We start from the raw sequence: 18,623 nt of genomic DNA on the forward strand, positions 1-18,623 counted from the left end.
TCTTGAGCAATTGGTTGGGGTTAGCCTGACCATTTAGTTTTCCCTTAATCTTAACTCTTCATCTTCGTAAGACATTTTGGGCAATACTGCATATGCTTCCAATTGTGTGGGTGCAGTTTGGGGAAGGCCTTTTTCTGTTACAGTGCGCAACGTAAGGTCCAGACAGGCATGCTTTGATGAGTTTGGAGTCAAAAGAACTCGTCACACCAACTTTTTCAAAAACGTTTACGATAAACTATACCAGAGATGCTGCAAACACGGGCACGTACAACAACACAAATCGTGTGACTTCGCTGCACGTTACCGCTTTGAGTCGAAATGCAAAAGATCTCTTCGGTGGCGGGTGCATTTATAGGGCGGCACGGTGTACGACTGGTTAGAGCGTCTGCCTCACAGTTCTGAGGACCAGGGTTCAATCCCTGGCCCCGCCTGTGTGGAGTTTGCATGTTCTCCCGGTGCCTGCGTGGGGTTTCTCCGGGCACTCCGGTTTCCTCCCACATCCCCAAAACATCCATGGTAGGTTGATTGAAGACTCTAAATTGCCCATAGGTGTGAATGTGAGTGTGAATGGTTGTTTGTTTGTATGTGCCCTGCGATTGGCTGGCAACCAGTTCAGGGTGTACCCCGCCTCCTGCCCGAAGATAGCTGGGATAGGCTCCAGCACGCCTGCGACCCTTGTGAGGATAAGCGGCCTGGAAAATGGATGGATGGATGGACAATAAAGTATCAGTTTGAACATTAAATACTCACAGTTCTGAGGACCGGGGTTCAAATCCCGGCCCCGCCTGTGTGGAGTTTGCATGTTCTCCCTGTGCCTGCGTGGGTTTTCTCCGGGCACTCCGATTTCCTCCCACATCCCAAAAAACATGCATGTTAGGTTAATGGAAGACTTCAAATTTCCCATGAGTGTGAATGGTTGTTTGTTTATATGTGCCCTGTGATTGGCTGGCAACCAGTTCAGGGTGTACCCCGCCTCCTGCCCGATGATAGCTGGGATAGGCTCCAGCGCTCCCGCGACCTTTGTGAGGATAAGCGGCTCAGATAATGGATGGATGGATATACCAAAGATAATGTGCCACCAGTAGTTGTAGTTTGAAAATCAGTGGTTGTTTTTTTTGTTTTGTTTTGTTTTGTTTTTGCCTGTAAGCCTTGAGTGTGTTTGTGAGGCTACACACCCTGTTGAGAATCCAGATAGTCAATATAAAAATAAACCTGTAAACCCTGATCAATCACTCCAGTGCATCCTCAGGTTGTTGCGGGACTTGCTCTGTGTCAGTTTATATTCAAGGAAGTATCTGACCTTGCAATGACACATTATTTCATTTTATTCCTCTTAACATGATCAAAATGGTTTTTTTTCTCTCTCCCTTATACCGACGATTGAACCCACCACAGATAGCCTGTACTCTCACCAGCCTTTCCGTTGCATGTGAAGCCCTCTTTCCTCATCCTTTGTGCTGACCCTTGCTTCCCCTAGTCGTCACATTTCCTTGTCACTTTAGGTTCCAGCTGTCAGATGAGAACACTGGACAGTGGGATTGGCACCTTCCCTCTCCCTGACTCTGTCACAAGAGCCAGCGGACGCCACATCCCAAAATGTGACTCCAGCCCGGATGGGGTGACCGCCGAACTCCAAGCTGAGCCCCCCTCCTCTTCTCCAGAATGCTCACAACCCAGTGTCAAAGTGCCTTCCCGACCCAACACCAGCCTGCATGCTCCTGGAATCTTGGGTCACTCCTTCTCTGACCCATCCCTTACTTACAGTGGTTCCAATCCGGATGCCCAGACCCGATTGCCCAAACCAGCTGGTAAGTCAAGAGCCATTAACTTACTCAGTCAAAAGGTTCTTATTGTTATTAGTCATCAATGCCTTAATCCTTTAGAGGCATATGCATAATTATTTTACTCAAGAGGCACCTCTTGGACACTAAATTGAAAGATTTGATGCCATCATTTTTAACACCACCCAGAATTTCCTATGTGATCAATAAAGTGTCTATTGTACCTTCCTACCCATTTACATTCTAGCCTATAGGGCTGAGCAGCTGAGATTAAATGTTCTTCTTGTTTGGCCACTTAAGAATACAGCACTAACTAACAGACTGGCGACTTCATGTTCTTGCGCAGCTCGCTGTGCTCTGTAGACACCAAACAAATGCATTTAGATGAGCGTGTCAATGTGGATCGTAAAGCATCTCCAGCCTTACTCTTGGCCAAGTTCATTGGGTGCAATCAGATGACTGATTCATGCCGCAGCCTGTTTCACCTCAACACAGCCATGGCTCTATAGTTGAGTGCCAACACCACTCTTTTCTCATCCTTTTGCTGTTTCTTTGGACTTGCAGGTGCAAACAGGACCAAGAGATTGAGTATGTTTACCCTACGAAGCAGTGGTTCAGCCTCAACTGAGGACAAAGACGATGAAACTGGGCAGAAGATTAAAGCAAAGGAGCATGACATTTCTGCCGTAAGTTAGAATGATGTATATGCATAGAATACACTTGTAAGGATAAAAATGGTTTGTTGTTGTGTTTGCATTTTGCATTATCCTATTTAATTGAGTTTGGAAGTGCACAAAAAAAACAAAAAAAAATGTTGAAAGGCACTTTTCAAAATAGAGTAGCTTCAGGAGGACCACACTCTATGCATTGCACTTTGGCCACAATGGTGAAAGAACTTTCCTATAACAGGAAGAAACCATTAATAGAACCAAGGCTCAGTTTAGGGCAGCCATCTGCCTCGACAGCTTAGGCTGACAGAGTGAGAAAAAAGTGGATGAGGCTTCAAAATTATATGCAATGGTTGTGTACCTCTATTATCAAGGGGACTTGTGATAATATTACTGCTAGTAGTAATAACAGAAATGACTGAACGTTAAAAGATGCTTCATGCATTGTTTTTTTTTAAATATTCTTCTTTTTTTCAATCAGGAGAGAGCCCTGCGATTGTGTACGTACTCAGGCAGCAGCAGTGGCAGCGACACTGAGATAGAACTTGAGCGACCTGGAATGACTTTGAGCCCCCTGCAAAGCTCAAGGATCAACTGCAGCGAAGTGGTTACCTTAGGTCAGGCGCCTATCCGGAAGAAATAGTGATTCTTTTTAGAAAACAGGGAAGTCGACATTTCAGACCTCCAATTAGGAAAATTGTAATGCTTCTCGAAGTGTTCCTCCAAGTGAACCTGGGCAAGTTGATCCACCTTAACTTCATCAGGATGCGGTGATTTGGCAATGGCCACGGAGATGCCCATCGTTAATGCAAAACATTCAATCCCAATGTCCCACTTCCCAGTTTTCTTCAATGCATCATTTAACTGAGACTTGTGAAAAATGCAGAGCTTGTCTTCTGTTAACTCGCCCGCCTACAGTCGACCCATGTGAAAAGACACTGAGGAGTGGCAGCGTGGAAAATTCTCTGTCAATCATGGACTTCTACCAACATGAGATGTTCTCTCACCTGGAGAAGGACAGAAGGAGGATCTGCCAGTGTGACCTGTTGCACAAAGAAACACCCTTCAACACAAGTTGTGTCAGTGTGAGTGCTTACGTTGGGAGATTTTCATAGCAAAAGCTGTCTAATTGCTTTCGATCGGCTCGCCATCTCGTGTCAGAGGGTATTTGCCTACCCTTATTTAATGACGCCCAATGACAAATGAGGGCCAGAGACCGTGAAATGGCCTCCAGCTGCCGCCGCAGGACAGCCGAGCTACCCTCGACTGCCCTGATGCCGGCCCTGACACAAAAATCTATATTCTGGAGGGGGGAAAACATCTGACTCAACACTTGTGGACATTTGAGTTTGATCAGTGATTTTTATTCTTGGCCTTTGATGAACTCAATCGAGATGACTTCAAATCAAATCAAACTTTATTGTAATTCTGTCAGTCACACAGCAGTGATGCAGGCACTTTTAAGCAATCTGCAAAATGTCAAATTCACCAAACACACAATGGACAAGTGAAAGTATAACTACTGCAAAACAAGAGTTAGTATGGGTCACAAATTACAAAAAGTTAAAATGAGTTCAGTAGTTTCTCTGCAGGAATTGATGCAACAGACCATCAGGTTTTATTTACACCTAGAAGCCAATCACTGCATTGCAAGCATCTTTGCTCCATTTCTTCACGTCCAGACCTGCTGCAGACCTGCACACTTGTGAGGCATCACCACCGGCCACAGTTTGGGGAAGTTTGGTGGCTGGTGTCAAAGATCTGTGGTTTGAGCTCTTTTAATAACATTCCACAAACACTCAGGAGAGCAATGCAAAGCTCAATGGCTCCCATCAGAGCCCTCATGGCCCACGTTGGCCTCCCATTCATCATCCTGACAGCACCTGACAGTCCCGCTAACCGCGTCTGCTTCCCTTTTCCTTTGAGTCCTCCTTTTCAGGAACATGTCTCCTGCTGTCTTCCTCTCAGTTTTATGTCTCTCTTTTCTATTCATCACACTGTTGTTTTCAGCTCATCATCCTTCCTCCCACTGGACTTATCCTCCCTTCATTCTTGTCCTGCTCGTGCGCATCTTCCTTTTGTTAGTGACGGGGAATAAAATTGCCTCAGGAACAATAGAGTTGGAGAGATTCCTGGTTGTTTTGGTCCAAAGGAATAGACAAAATATCTAAATGCATCGCCTTCTCAGGCTTCGTATTACCTTGAGAAATTTTAGGCTGCATGGAGAATAGAAAGGGAACATTACATTTCAACATGGAATGTGAACTATGAGATACTTGCCTCCTCTGATTTAAGACCCAAACTTGAGTTAAAAACCACAGCACCTTATGTACAGTATTTATTGTATATAGAGTATATACAGGTGCATCTGAATACATTATATATAGTTCAGTAGTTATTTTCAAAAAGTACAACTCGTGTCATGCTGATTCATTCAACACATGGGGAAAATACTTTTCAGAAGGCCAATTACTACCTTTCGATATTTAAAATCATTAGATTTTTTTGTAATATCCTAATTTGTTTATGTTGTGGATTGGGGGTTTTCATGAGCTGCAAGATATAAATGTCAAAATTCTAGAAAAAAAAATAAAAAGTGAAATATTGCACTCCTTATTTTGACAGAGAAAGAACAAATACTAATATTGACTGGGCAAGAGAGAATTGTTGTTTTACCTTTCACACACCTATGTGTGTTTTCTAGGTAGTTTTAATGACTTTCTGCAAAAACCAGGCATGTGTGTTGCTGCAGCAAAAAATGTGTTCATGCTCCAGGTTGTTGTTCAGATTTGTAAGGGAGGCTAAAAAAGCCCCACTCGCCCATATTTAGAACTAATCTGGACCATCTCAAACACCCCCATCCAATCCACTTATGTTATTCAATACCTTTCTAATTTGTTGTTTTGCTCCCAAGTTTCATTTACTGGCATCTCAAGAGAAAGCATGATTGTTCCAGTGTGCTTTCCAAAGCACCTTAAAGAATGTCAACAAGTGCTTTGGATGGGTGTGTTGACCAGCTTGTGTAATGTAAGGAGATCTGAAGATTTCTAATGTTTGTATTTCCGCAGAAGGAAATTTCGCCGGGGAAGATGGCCATCTGCCCCAAACAGCCGGGCTCCCTGGACGTCACCTTGGAGTCATTTAACAAGCTCAATCACAGCAGCTTGAGCGTCCAGAAAGAGACCGTCCCAGACGGTGGAAGGCTTGATTTTTTGTGTGGCAGCAAGGTGGACGAGCCTGCCTCCTCCAGTGGTTTCTCCAGCAAGGCTGGCGCTGATCCAGCAGGCTCCCTCAGTGACTCGCTCTACAACAGCTTTTCGTCCTGCACCAGCCAGATCTCCAACGATGTGTGACAGGATTTTTTTCCCCATGCGTGATTATTTGGGTGTCCAACAGCATAGATTTACAGACTGCTGCGAGCGCTGCTGCTGTCTGCTGATTTGAATGACTTCAGTCCTGCACCTCTTCTGTCAATGAAGAGCCCAACAAAAAAGCACTTAGAGGCGGGAAGTTAAATCCAGTACTTTGATGGTAGCAATACGTGGCTCTTTGCAACTTGTGGTGACCTTTTGGGTTAGCACTGTTTGTTAGCGGTGTCAAGCCAATGACTATACTGGCAGTTGCTTTGGATCTTCCAGGAAATTTAATCTGCTGCTATATGTGGCCCTTCATAGTGCAACTGGCTCAGTTTTGTTGTTAACTAATTTGATGAGTTCTTCCAATATCCAGGAAGTGGACACTTGGTTTGACTTGGTCAAAGTGTCTACCAACATGTTCTTTGTTGTTTAAATGCATCCATAAAGACGTTTGACATCTCTTGGCTCGCATCTTCTTGAGACAAATGAGGAGGTTATTCTTTATTTACGAAACTCCTCTTTAGCTCAGATTAACAGACTGTTGGTAGCTCAGGGAACAAACTGAACTCAAATTGATTGTACCATCAGGAAGATGTTGACTCGCATACAAACACCATGAATAGTTTGTTTCTCAGTTTCCGTGATGCGTAGTCCAACTCATGCTTGGTTTTCTGAAGCAAACCAGAACCAAACATCACCTCTCAGACATATGATTATTTTGTAAATAAAAGTGCTATAAGATAATATTGGAAGGGGCTTTGCTGATTTATATATGCAAATCTACACACAAAAAAACATACATTCTTTTTGCCAATCTTTCAAATGTGCTTTTGAAAATGGCTTGTAACTTTTCTTATTGAATTCTTTTGGGGTTCTTGTTTGAATAGAACTCTTTATTTTGATCAAAAAGAGCTCAAATGTTTTATTTTAAGACATATATAGGTAATGTTATGCCAAATTCCTATCTGGAACTTGACCAGCTGGTGCTAATCAATACAGCCGACTGCGTGTCGCAATTTGTATTATTATTATTATTATTATTTGTTAATGAAACTGTTGATAGTGTGCGAGTGCAGAAAGCTTGTGTATTTTTCTAGGTGTTGACTATTTATACCGATGTTTTTGTACTATGAGACTGTAGTGTGATTCACCTCTCTCCTTAAATGTTCCCTCGGAAATGGTTACCAGCAGTGTTACTTTGGTAAATACTATTAATTATTCATTATAATAAATATTCCTGCGTGCAATCTTGTCTGTTACACTAATGCTCTATTTTATGTAACTATTTCCTAAATAAATCTGAAAAAATCTTTTCTGGTGCAGCCAAGTTTGTCTGTCCGAGAATGCACACTGAGTCTTCCAGGAAGGAAGCGAAAGAACCCCAAAGGGCTATGCCTGTGATCAGTTTTCTACAAACAATCTGTGAATAGGAGATTGCAGAGGGATTTCCAAGTAAGCAGTCCCATGATGCTTCATTATGCTGCTTGAATAAATGCAATTAGTTAATCTCTATCATGGTGATTCTGCACCATAATCTGGCTAATATTCTTCTGATGATCTGGTGGTGCAACAGGATGTTTCATGTGCACTTTTGTTTATCAGTAAGAGTTGCTCCTTGCAGGGTGCAGAGGGTAATAGGTCACAGTGCCACCGCAATATGTACCGTAGCACATACACCTTCACCATTTAATGAGAAATGTTGCCTTTCAGGAGATAACAAGAGCACAGATATCACAATAATGGTCGATAGCAGCCCGTGACCCTAGTGAGGATAAGTGGTACAACGATAGAGGGATGGATGGATGGTAGACAGCAGGATACAGTATTACTCTCTTTTGGCTTAACACCCAGTCTAAAAATTTTTTATGGAGAAACAGAGCAGTAAACAAAAATATAGTGGTGCATCGAGAGTTAAATGCCCCTCAGGCCACACAAATCACCCTCCCTAAAAGAACAAAACTGTGTCTAAGGTCGTACAAAAATTCCTTGTTCAGATTGCATCATGCAGAACATCACTGTAGTCGTCTGTAATGTGTTATTTTACCTCCGCAATACAGCATCTTACAAACGTGAGTACAGCCCAACTTCTTTAGTCAACCATGGTGAGGCCAGTTCTGAACAGAACCTGTCCTGTTAAACTATTGTACGGTCTTGGCCACTGTGCTGCTGCTCCGTTCGAGGGTGTTGGCTAGCTTCTTACAGCCTTGGCCAGTGATTTCAAACCAGGGTGCCACGTGTCGCCACGGGTCATCAGGCGTGCAGCGGAAAGTATCCAATTTCACTTAATTTGTCCAATAATATTTATAAATTACAAATATATCTTTGTTTATCTACCTATGCCATTGACATATACTGTATAGTGACAGGCAGAACAAATGTAATGTTTTTCCGTTAGCTGACAGATGGCAAAATAAACCCGTGTATCCACTTGTCAACAATCATACAATATAAGCATGGCTTATGTGAGTGTATCAGCTTTCCCTTAAATTAAACAGGCCCCGGATTTCACACCGAGTAAGTCAATTTGTGAGAGTGAGTGAGAGCAATAACATCAAATTCAACACACCTGCTCCCCATTCACACCAGAGATATTTTAACGTGACACCAAAGGGAAAATGTCTAATTAGGGCAAATTTGGACATTTTCACTTAGCGTATGGCGGCACGGTGAACGACTGGTTAGAGCTTCAGCCTCACAGTTCTGAGGACCTGGGTTCAATCCCCGGCCCCGCCTGTGTGGAGTTTGCATGTTCTCCCCGTGCCTGTGTGTGTTTTCTCCGGGCACTCCGGTTTCCTCCCACATCCCAAAAACATGCATGAATTGGAGACTCTAAATTGCCCGTAGGTGTGAATGTGAGCGCGAATGGTTGTTTGTTTGTGTGTGCCCTGCGATTGGCTGGCAACCAGTTCAGGGTGTACCCCGCCTCCTGCCCGATGACAGCTGGGATTGGCTCCAGCGCGCCCACGACCCGAGTGAGGAGAAGCGGCTCAGAAAATGGATGGATGGATTTCACTTAGCGTATACTCACTTTTGTTGCCAGTGGATGTCTGTTGAGTGATATATATATATATATATATATATATATATATATATATATATATCTGTAACATTTGCACAACCATTGTCCCAGATTATCGCAGTACTCGTCACTTTAAACCGCATACACTCCTTGAAGTCTCAGTGCCCTTTGCACAATGGTCATTGCACTGGACTATTGCGATATTAGCCATTCGAACTGAGGACTCTGCATCTTTTTGCACAATTGTTGTTTGTTGTTGTTTTTTGTCAATGTCTTTATGTCTCCAAAGTGTTCTGTAAATTGACTGTCTGTTGTACTAGAGCGGCTCCAACTACCGGAGACAAATTCCTTGTGTGTTTTGGACATACTTGGCAAATAAAGATGATTCTGATTCTGATTCTGATTCTGATATATATATATATATATATATATATATATATATATATATATATATATATATTGGACTTCAATGCATTAAACAAAATTAATTAATTAGAGACAAAGTAAATAGTTACAAAATTAAGGGTTTTTAATCGCATTTTGTGTTTCTAACAACGCGGAACCTTTGTCTGTGCACCTTTTCCTGGTACACCGATTACACTGATGCACACATCAGGGCTCAGCTACCAAAATGGAGGTATTGGATGAAATTGAGTTGCTCGGACTGATGGGAGGAAAATAAATAAATAATAAATAAATAAATAAACTACCCAATGGAATGAAAGCCTTCATACGTGTGGTTTAGGGCAAATTGTGCAAAATGAGTTTTCATACCGCCGTAGCACTTCGACCCTCTGATATGTGATCCAACTTTTCAACTGCCACTCAGAAACAATTTAAAGGCAATACTATTCTAAAAAAAATAAATCAACAAATTTAAATAAATAAACTGTCCTAAAAAATGTGCTTTAACATTAGGTCTGTTTAATTTTGGCCAGGGATTTTTTTCTAATAGTTTTGTTATTATTTTGTATTGCCTAGACATTGTAAAGACCTGTCTTTTTGAATGTGTGTGTGTACGTATGTATTGTATATGAAACTGTGGTGTATTTTTTCGCCTGTGGTTCCGAGTCGAAGGTCACCTGGGAGAACTCCGACGTCCGTCGGGCATGGGATGAATGAAGACTTCGAGACACTTGGCTAATTCGATTTATTGAACAAGCCTTAGTGTCATAACAGCTGCTTACATTGCCAGAACAACGAAAAAGCCCCCGAAAACCCCTGGATCTAAGTTTATCAAGGTTTTCCTTCCCTGGGCATTGAATTAGCCCCTCCCTGGGTGCACCCGGAAGATGGCCGTTCCTCATGACCATATTTGGAATCGCACCCGCCTGCTGGCGCCTCACCTTCTAGCTACGCTCACACCCGGTTCCCTCATCTTGTAAGATGCAAAACAGTCCTCTTTGAAGACCGGGACGCCTGTTGTAAACCCCAGACAGGTTTCTGTCAGGGAGGAGCAGGAAACCCCAATAAACATATAACTGGTTAAAGGACGTCCTTTGATGTAGAATTACAAAGAAAAGATAGTTGGTGTGAATACAGGTCTCCAATCATTTGACTCTTGCAAAGGAACTCTGATTGTGTTACTATTAAAATATACTACAAAACATCAAGACTTTCCAGTTTTATACAAGTCAACAATTCAACAACACACCTCCAATCTTGTCTGATTAGCACTTGGAGAATCCATAGCCTAGAAGTTTACTTACTTTTTTATCTCCTGTCCTGTGCATGTTATTTTCAATAAAAATATGAAAACATATAATTGTTTTTGTTGTATTAGTTTAAGCATACGCTGTTTGTTTATTCTTGTGATTTAGATGAAAATCAGATCACATTTCATGACTGATTCATGCAGAAATTTGAGACATTCCAAAGGGTTTACATCCAGTACTTCTCTGTCCCACATTCAGTAGTTGTGAAGGCTGGGGACCAATCCAGGGTGTATCTCACCGCTTGCCCAAAGTCAGTTGGGATAGGCACCATGCAGCTCATAAGTGACCCTAATGAGGACAAGCAGTTTTGAAAATGGATGGATGGATAATTTATCTACATTAGAGGGTCAACGTACTGCACACAACTCTTGGATTGATGCAGTTCTAAACCACTGAAAAGGCCAACCATAGTCATAAACATATTGTATTGTTAAAATGAAAATTAAAATCAGAAACGAATGTCTGTTTGACAACATATATTGTTAATCAAGGTTTTATGTTGTGTCTCATTACATTAAGTATAACAAAAGAAGTGGCTATTGAGTGTACGTGTACATAGCTTAACAATTACAGATTGTATGGCTCTTGTGTCTGTAAGGTGAGACTTCAAAGTTGCTCTAACAAATATTTGACTACAAATGTACCATAATCAATGCTATCATAAAATCAACATTTTCACTATGACTTGATTGAAGTATACGAAAGCAGGGGTTTCCAAATGTCCAAGGGCTGCATGCAGAAAAATCAAAGCATGCAAGGGCCACTTTTACATTCTTTTACATTAATTTATTCAACATATTGAAATCAATGCACTGCGATTGGCTGGTGACCGGTTCAGGGTGTACCCATCCTCTCAACCAAAGTCAGCTGGGACAGGCTCCAGCCCGCCCGCGACCCTTGTGAGGATAAGCGGTACACAAAATGGATGGATGGACGGACATCAATGCAGTAACCAATTATATATTGTTTCTATACTGTATTATAGTTACGAGTATTAAGTTACTTATAGTTAGATACTGCTCCGGAACAACTTTATATTAAAGGTGATAAGTCAGTTACTGATTTTTCAGCATTTGCGGGTGGCCAGCATACCTGTATCCCATTACAATTGATCTGCCATTGCAGTCAGCAGCAGCAGAGTTAAAACAAGAGGAATCTGCAATAAGCTCACCATTTTTGAAGCAGTTCCATCATTAATGTTATATGGTAAAAAAAAAAGAAAGAGAAATCTGACCTTCACACTGAGCAGAGGACCCATTTTTGCATCTGAAACGGAAATATCTTTATTCACCATTGTATGACGACAAATGGTCTTACTATTTTAATTGTAAAAGGTTACTTTTAATCTTTGCATAGCTAATGTCATATTTTGCATATCTATACAAAACCAAAGTAGGAGTCGTACTACTTATGAGCGTCACACCCATGGTGTCACGTTTTGGGGTGGTCAAAGGAGAGGAAGGCAAGGCAAAAACACAGAGGACCCAAGTGCAGGGAAACAGGGAGGCAACGCAGTAGTGCAGGAGTATATACAAAAGATATATATTTCATTCCAAAAACAAAGGAAAACAAGGATCATGGAAAAGTCTACATGCTAAATTAAAGTCCAAAATCTAAACAAAGTAACAAAGAAACACTTGAGTAAACCCAAAGCAAGAAACAAGACATGACTGGTGAAATAACTGAATGACGCAACTGGCAACTATGACACGACATGACACAGACAGTGACAATGACATACTGCAAAGACACCCGACAACAGCAATGAACCGACAAGAAGTGAAAGAAACAAGGGAACTAAATACAAACAGATTGACGCGACAACGAGGAACACCTGAGCAAGACACGAGTGGCTGGAGAGAGCTGATTGGTCGACACAAGGTAGAAGGTTGACGAGAACAGGTGGACACAATAACCAAATGAGCACAAGACAAACATGGAACACAGGAAAATATGGAACAAAACTAAACACAACCCAAACTAAACCACAGACCAGGACACATGGATGTGTGTTTGGCACCCAACCAGACCCCCACCCCCCTCCTCCCAACACACACACATTCTCATTTCTGAGACCCACACTTTTTATTCTGCCCCTTCACCCTTTTTTTGTCAACTGTTATCGTATGTGCCACTGGCTGCAAAAAAATGGATAGTGGAGCGCAACAGGGCACTAGTTTGGACACCCCTGCACTAAAGTCATTTCGTACCTCTAGCACGAATTTACAGAGGTGTGTATAGACGTCCCAATTTGCGAAATCCTAAGTGCGGAGAAGTGATCATGCCTGCGTGATGCGCGCCTCCGTCACGTGGCTCTCTATAAGGGTACTGCGCTCGCCGTGCGCGTCCAGTGGCGGCGGAGCCCCACGAGGAGCGTGGAGGATGCTGACGAGGGCGAGCGTGTGTGCGCTTCATCTGTGACGCTTAGTCCCGCGGTTAGCCTTTTGAGCAACTTTCTCCCGGTCGGATGCCCTCCTGGGAGACATGCGTCTGCTGGTTTTGGCGACTCTTTTTGGAGTCCTGGTTCACGCAGGTGGGTGCAGCCAACCCCTTTCGCGGGGAGCCACGCGCATGTGCACGTTGATTGTACTTAAATGCAACGTGCACCATCTGCTTTTTACATTGTAATATGTTTGTTCTCGATGCTTAAATCTTTATTCTTACATTTCAAGAGCGACCATTGTGAGACAACTTTAACGCAGCTGCATGTGTAATTATTATTATTATTATTATTATTATTATTTTGACATGACTTTTGCGCACAGTTGGAACTGTGTAGCTCCCAGCCTCGTTTGCGCAGTTTAGGCACGATGTCTTTTCAAAATGGGAGCATTCATTTTGAATGATTTGACTCATAACTGCAATCAGAGTGATTGTAGTCGACTCCTTTCAAAAGAAGCTGCACTCTTTGATTAAAACAATTATTTTCTTTCTACTGCCTCGAGGGTGCAAGGAACTACATTTATTTTCTTATCAGTCTGAATTCTCCCTCCTGAATAATCGAATGCCATTTGTTAATGCTGATAAGTTGCATTCCCCCCTCCCAGCATGACAGAGTCCCTGTGAAATAATAAAAAGCCGCTTGCATCCTCAATCTGATCCCAACTGACGGATGGAGCCACTCACTCGCTTTCTCGTGTGGTTGGTTGTGTTTATCAGTTACAAACGTGGCAGATTAATGGCTTCTACCGTTTCCATAATTGCAGCAATGAGCAGATGTTCTGTGATTGGCTTGATTGAGTGCTGCTTGCATGATTGGTTCACATTAGTGGTACTAATTTAAGTATACGACTCTCACGGTTCACTGATGCTGTTATGCATTGCACATACAGAATGTATTATCTACATGTGCTTTTGCCACAGTCACCGAGGCTTCTGTGGAAGTGCTGGTAGAACAAACATACGCCGCAGCTTTAAAAGTATCCAGTAAAAGGGTTGTTTGCAAGATGACATGGTGGCACTTCCCCTCAGGCACAACATCAAGCTCCCTCTGTTTGCATTGTAAATTGAACTTAACCGACCTTAAAGAAAGCTGGTTGTTAAAAATACCACTGGTGTGATTTTACGGCCTTTCCTCTTCATGGACACAGCCATCATTATGTGCTCAGCATCCTTGCCAAAAATTCTCAGCTGCCCTCCAGCTCAAGGTGATTTCAAACTACCAGTGCAGCAAAAGAGAAGACTCCATTAGTTTTGTTTGGACCCATATGGAACCATACCTTTTGTTTGGCCTTTGTGGACTTTGAAAACTGTGAGTGGGCGTGCTTGAGTGTGAAAACAAGCAAGCAGACATGACTTATGCTGAAACAAGAACAAGGTGACAATAAATGAATAGAGAGAAAAGGTATGACGATATGGATGACAGATCAGATCAGATAAAATCCCAGATTTATGTATAACTCCTCTTTTGTTTATGCATTTGTCAATTGTTGATACAGCTATAGAGTGCAGGGTCACAATAAAGCTGTGGCCCTGTGAAAATAATATCACTAGGGCTCTACTATTTCAATGCGGCAAATTGAAAATAAAATTTTTTAGGGGCCTTGAAATGTCATTACTCCCCTCCTTTCGGCACACCTGCGCCATAGACCGATCTCCTGTCAATCATAGAAGCGACACAAAAAGCCACTCACATCCACACCGACGACCAGTAGAATTTAGTGTTAATGTTCTTGGGAATGTGGGAGGAAGCCAGTGCACCTGAAGAAAATCGAGCACAGGGAGAACAGATACACATCACACAAAGCCAACCATAATGAAAATGAAACTTGGCCGAAGAATCCCACCAAATTGCACACCTTCATGGATACCGAGGTACTGCTAAAACCTGGATGTTGTCATGCATAGGGAAAATGTAGAAAAATGAAACACAATATTGTAATGTCAACAACAGCAAAAAGGTGGGGGGAAATCCTGAATCTGGACCTTTATCTAGATCCACATCGAAATATAATTGATTCTATCATGGCCGGTGCCCCACCCCTGAAAACACAAGCTCCGTAATGGAGAAATAAACACTATCTTCTTTCACCTTCCTCCTTGGGTTGCTGGGGTTTGCAGGAGACGCTCTTCAGATCCAGTGTTACCAGTGTGAGGAGATGAAGCACAATGACTGCTCAACGCCTGAGTACATCGTCAATTGCACTGTCAACGTGCAGGACATGTGCCAGAAGGAGGTGCTTGTCAAACCTGATGGTGAGCGACGAGTTTCACTTCACCCTGTTGACGTGGCAACAGTCCTAAGCATCATATTTGTCGATGCAAACTTCTTTTCAATCTTACCCAACACGACTGAACAGTTCTGCAAATACTTTTCACGTCTCCAACTAGTTTTGCTGCAAAGTGAAATTTTGAATGCACGTGAATAGTCTCCCAACTCACAGAGGTAATGGCCAATTAAAAATGCCATGTTGTATCACATGATCTTTCACAGCAAAAATGACAGCAATAGTATAAATCAACTCGCTGCAACAGAAAATCTGGAACTCCCGGTGTTCTTATCGGGAAACATTTCACTTTTTCCTCCACTGGTACTTATGAAATTTTAAATATTTTTGTAAAACAATATAAATATATACTGTATATACTGTATTGTTCCAGCATGGCATCTCTGTCAGCTGGTTTTCTAGCAAAAACTCGCGTACATTTCAGCGATAGGGATTCTCCAAGCTTTGCTTTTTCATCCACATGTACATATTATAAATATAGAAAAGTCATTTATATAATTATGTTATTATAAAATAATGTATATACTGTATTGTACTTTACTGGTACGGCTTGGCAATGGCAGCGCCCTGCTGAATCTTGCGTATAACCGAAAATGTATATTTTGGTTGTGAAAGCTCATGTGATAGAACATTGCATTTTTAATTGGCAGTCACATCTGCGACATTCCGACGCCGTTCACCTGCAACTCAAATTTTAGGTCACAGCAAAACCAGTGGCCGAAGGTAACCCACTAATGAAAATTTGTTGCCGAACCCCACAGACTGCACGACAGTTCAGTTGGTTTCAGCCGCATCGCTCGGTGTGCGGCGGGCCTAAGATGACCCTGCCATGATGGACACAAAGTCAAGTGCAAAAAAAAAAAAAAAAAAACAATAATCGCGTCTGGTTTCTGTGATACAGATTTTGTATTACTCTGTCACTTGGCTCTGTAGGGTTCCAGAATAAATAACTGTCAGCCTAATGCTATGAGACTATGCAGCAGATTGTTCAGCTCCAGAAGGAGTAAATGAATGATTCAACTTGTCCCTTCTTTGCAGGGATTCATTATCGGAAGTCATGTGCATCATCTGCAGCGTGCCTCATCGCCTCCTCTGGCTACCAGCAGTTCTGCACTGGGAGGCTGAACTCTGTCTGCATTTCCTGCTGCAACACAGCGCTCTGCAACGGGCCCAAGAGGAAGCGGCCCGTTCCCTCGATGGCAGCGCCCAGCCCACAGATGAGCGGGATCATCACTCTCCTTCTGCCGCTTCTTTCTCAGGCATAGACACTACCTGCATCACAACGCATACATGCTTGTTCTGTCAGAACCATGGGATCGTGGATGGTTTTTATTAAAGCTTGTTGCTGCACACATCCAAAAAATACTTTAGGAACATCATGAACCCTGCCAGTACCAGTGGGAATCTCAGTGGACACACCTTCTCAATCACCGTCTGTACTGTGGACTAGAATCCTGCACACTTTGTTTTGCATTTTGTGTGACAAAATATAAGGTGGACTTTTGCTCTGGTCATTATCTGCTGTCATAGCTGCTACTATATGTTTCATAAATTGCATTGCACTTTGTGTTTCTGTAGTTGCCAAGTGAGCATTTTTGCACCTCCCTTATGTGTCCAATACTTTTTCCCTGTCTCATTTCACATTTTTCAGGCGAGAGGCCGGGTACACCCCGAACTGGTCGCCAGCCAATCACAGGGCACATATAAACAAACAACCATTTGCACTCACATTCACAGCTACGGGCAATTTAGAGTCTTCAATTAACCTAGCTTGCATGTTTTTGGCATGTGGGAGGCAACTAGAGTACCTGGAGAAAACCCACGGAGGCACAGGGAGAACATGCAAACTCCACACAGGTGAGGCCGGGATTTGAACCACGGTCCTCAGAACTGTGAGGCAGATGTGCTAACCAGTCATCCACCATATATAAATAAATAAATATATATATATATATATATATATATATATATTGTTACTTTACACATGGTGTAAGAGCCAGACCTCAAGAACAACAAGTGGGAATTGGGTGAAGGCAACAGAAGGACCATAAGCCCAATTTTACTCCCACTTGTGAGCGGCTTCAGGTTATTATTAGTGTTTAGCAGATTGGTGTATGATCCAATGTTCAGTTATTTCAAAATAAATGACACTTTCATGCTTGCATGAAATTCTTTCCTCAATATGTATAGTTTTTGTTTAGAATCTACTGTGTTAAAATATCATTGCTTTGTTCTGATGATCTTATATGAAGAGTGAAACGTCTTCTGATTTGAGTTGTCAATAAATCTTGCGTTGAAACAACCAGTGTTTTAATGGCATTTGCACTCACTTGCATGACTTTTCCAGGTCATACATCCAGGACAGTGCTGCACTTTATGTTATAAAATGCCTTTTAATGCAAAAAGAGCATTATGGTTACCTTTTGGATAGTGAATGCTTCATGTGAGTGGATTTTCAAGCCTATCTTATTGGCAAAGTCAGAATGGACATAATTCTAACTCTATATGAGAACAGATGTCTCAGTCTGGAAATCTTTGCAGTGGAACTTCTCTTATTGTTTTAAATCTTCCCGTGCAGAGCCAAGAGTTGTGAAGGTACTCATTTTGTATAGATCCACAAAACATTTAGAACACCCAAATACTCTTTGATTAATTATTTTCTGCATTTTCCTCCTCAGGTGGCTTCAAACAAAGCTTGTTTGTTGGTAACAGCTTCACATAGATGATGGTTCATGGTCACCTCAAGAGGGTGAATAGATAATTTAAACACAAACCCATGATGTAAACCACTTTTTTTCCCCAAAATTAAAGCCATCCACCATGTACTTTTGCACTAAATTGTTTCCCAGCTTTGTGTTAATCGTGTCCCGATTAAAAGACAATAGCCCTTTTTCCACCGCATTAACCTTTTCAGGAACTTTCCTATCTGTCCTGGTAGTTTGAGTTCCCCCAATGTTTCTACTGTAAACAAACTACCAGGGTACAGAAGGTTGCCTGAGGATTATTTAGTTCCTCCTGTCCACCAGGGCTGCGATTGGCTGGCAACCAGTTCAGGGTGTACCCCGCCTCCTGCCCGATGGCAGCTCGGATAGGCTCCAGCACGCCCGCGACCCTAGTGAAGAGAAGCGGCTCAGAAAATGGATGGATGGATGTCCACCAAGGTCTTCTTAAACCTACCACGATCTCTTGAGGGGGCCGTCTGTGCTGACGAATGCTAATTGGTTTACACAAATGTCTGTCATTAGCATCACATTGTTACTTTCCACATTCACAGAGCCGCAATTACAGTATCTATAGTGTTATGGCATCACTAAAAATAAGCGGATTCGTACCACAATTTGTGGGTAAAAATTTGCA

The 18,623-nt window shown here is 42.2% G+C and overlaps 2 protein-coding genes across 12 annotated transcripts in view; both read left to right on the top strand.

Moving 5' to 3' along the window:
• Window positions 1-7,118, top strand: part of LOC133479653 (nck-associated protein 5-like) — a 103,623-nt gene extending 96,505 nt beyond the window's left edge. For 8 of the 11 annotated variants that reach the window (XM_061776899.1, XM_061776906.1, XM_061776924.1 and 5 more), the window contains 5 exons: window positions 1,503-1,808; window positions 2,346-2,467; window positions 2,931-3,066; window positions 3,368-3,534; window positions 5,518-7,118. In XM_061776899.1, coding sequence (XP_061632883.1) covers window positions 1,503-1,808; window positions 2,346-2,467; window positions 2,931-3,066; window positions 3,368-3,534; window positions 5,518-5,802 — 1,016 coding nt within the window. In that variant the 3' untranslated portion in view covers window positions 5,803-7,118. Of the gene's footprint in view, window positions 1-1,395; window positions 1,809-2,345; window positions 2,468-2,930; window positions 3,067-3,367; window positions 3,535-5,517 lie in introns of those variants that run through there. The other 3 variants (XM_061776916.1, XM_061776969.1, XM_061776977.1) reach the window with 3 other exon arrangements.
• Window positions 7,119-12,687: 5,569 nt separating this feature from the next.
• Window positions 12,688-17,568, top strand: LOC133479720 (ly6/PLAUR domain-containing protein 1-like). Its single transcript, XM_061777043.1, has 3 exons — window positions 12,688-13,072; window positions 15,100-15,234; window positions 16,305-17,568. The coding sequence occupies exons 1-3, from the start codon at window positions 13,024-13,026 to the stop codon at window positions 16,529-16,531; spliced, it is 411 nt and encodes a 136-aa protein (XP_061633027.1). The 5' UTR covers window positions 12,688-13,023; the 3' UTR covers window positions 16,532-17,568.
• The last annotated feature ends 1,055 nt before the right edge of the window (window positions 17,569-18,623 follow it).

This window comes from Phyllopteryx taeniolatus, chromosome 1 (genome assembly GCF_024500385.1).
Source record: "Phyllopteryx taeniolatus isolate TA_2022b chromosome 1, UOR_Ptae_1.2, whole genome shotgun sequence".
NCBI classification, from domain to species: domain Eukaryota; kingdom Metazoa; phylum Chordata; class Actinopteri; order Syngnathiformes; family Syngnathidae; genus Phyllopteryx; species Phyllopteryx taeniolatus.

What these genes read in the sequence shown, in the direction of transcription:
- LOC133479720 (XM_061777043.1), top strand. Translation starts at nt 13,024, where the DNA reads ATGCGTCTGCTGGTTTTGGCGACTCTTTTTGGAGTCCTGGTTCACGCA. An exon ending in TGGAGTCCTGGTTCACGCAG is followed by an intron (nt 13,073 to 15,099) that starts GTGGGTGCAGCC and finishes TGGGGTTTGCAG; the next exon opens with GAGACGCTCTTCAGATCCAG. An exon ending in GGTGCTTGTCAAACCTGATG is followed by an intron (nt 15,235 to 16,304) that starts GTGAGCGACGAG and finishes CCTTCTTTGCAG; the next exon opens with GGATTCATTATCGGAAGTCA.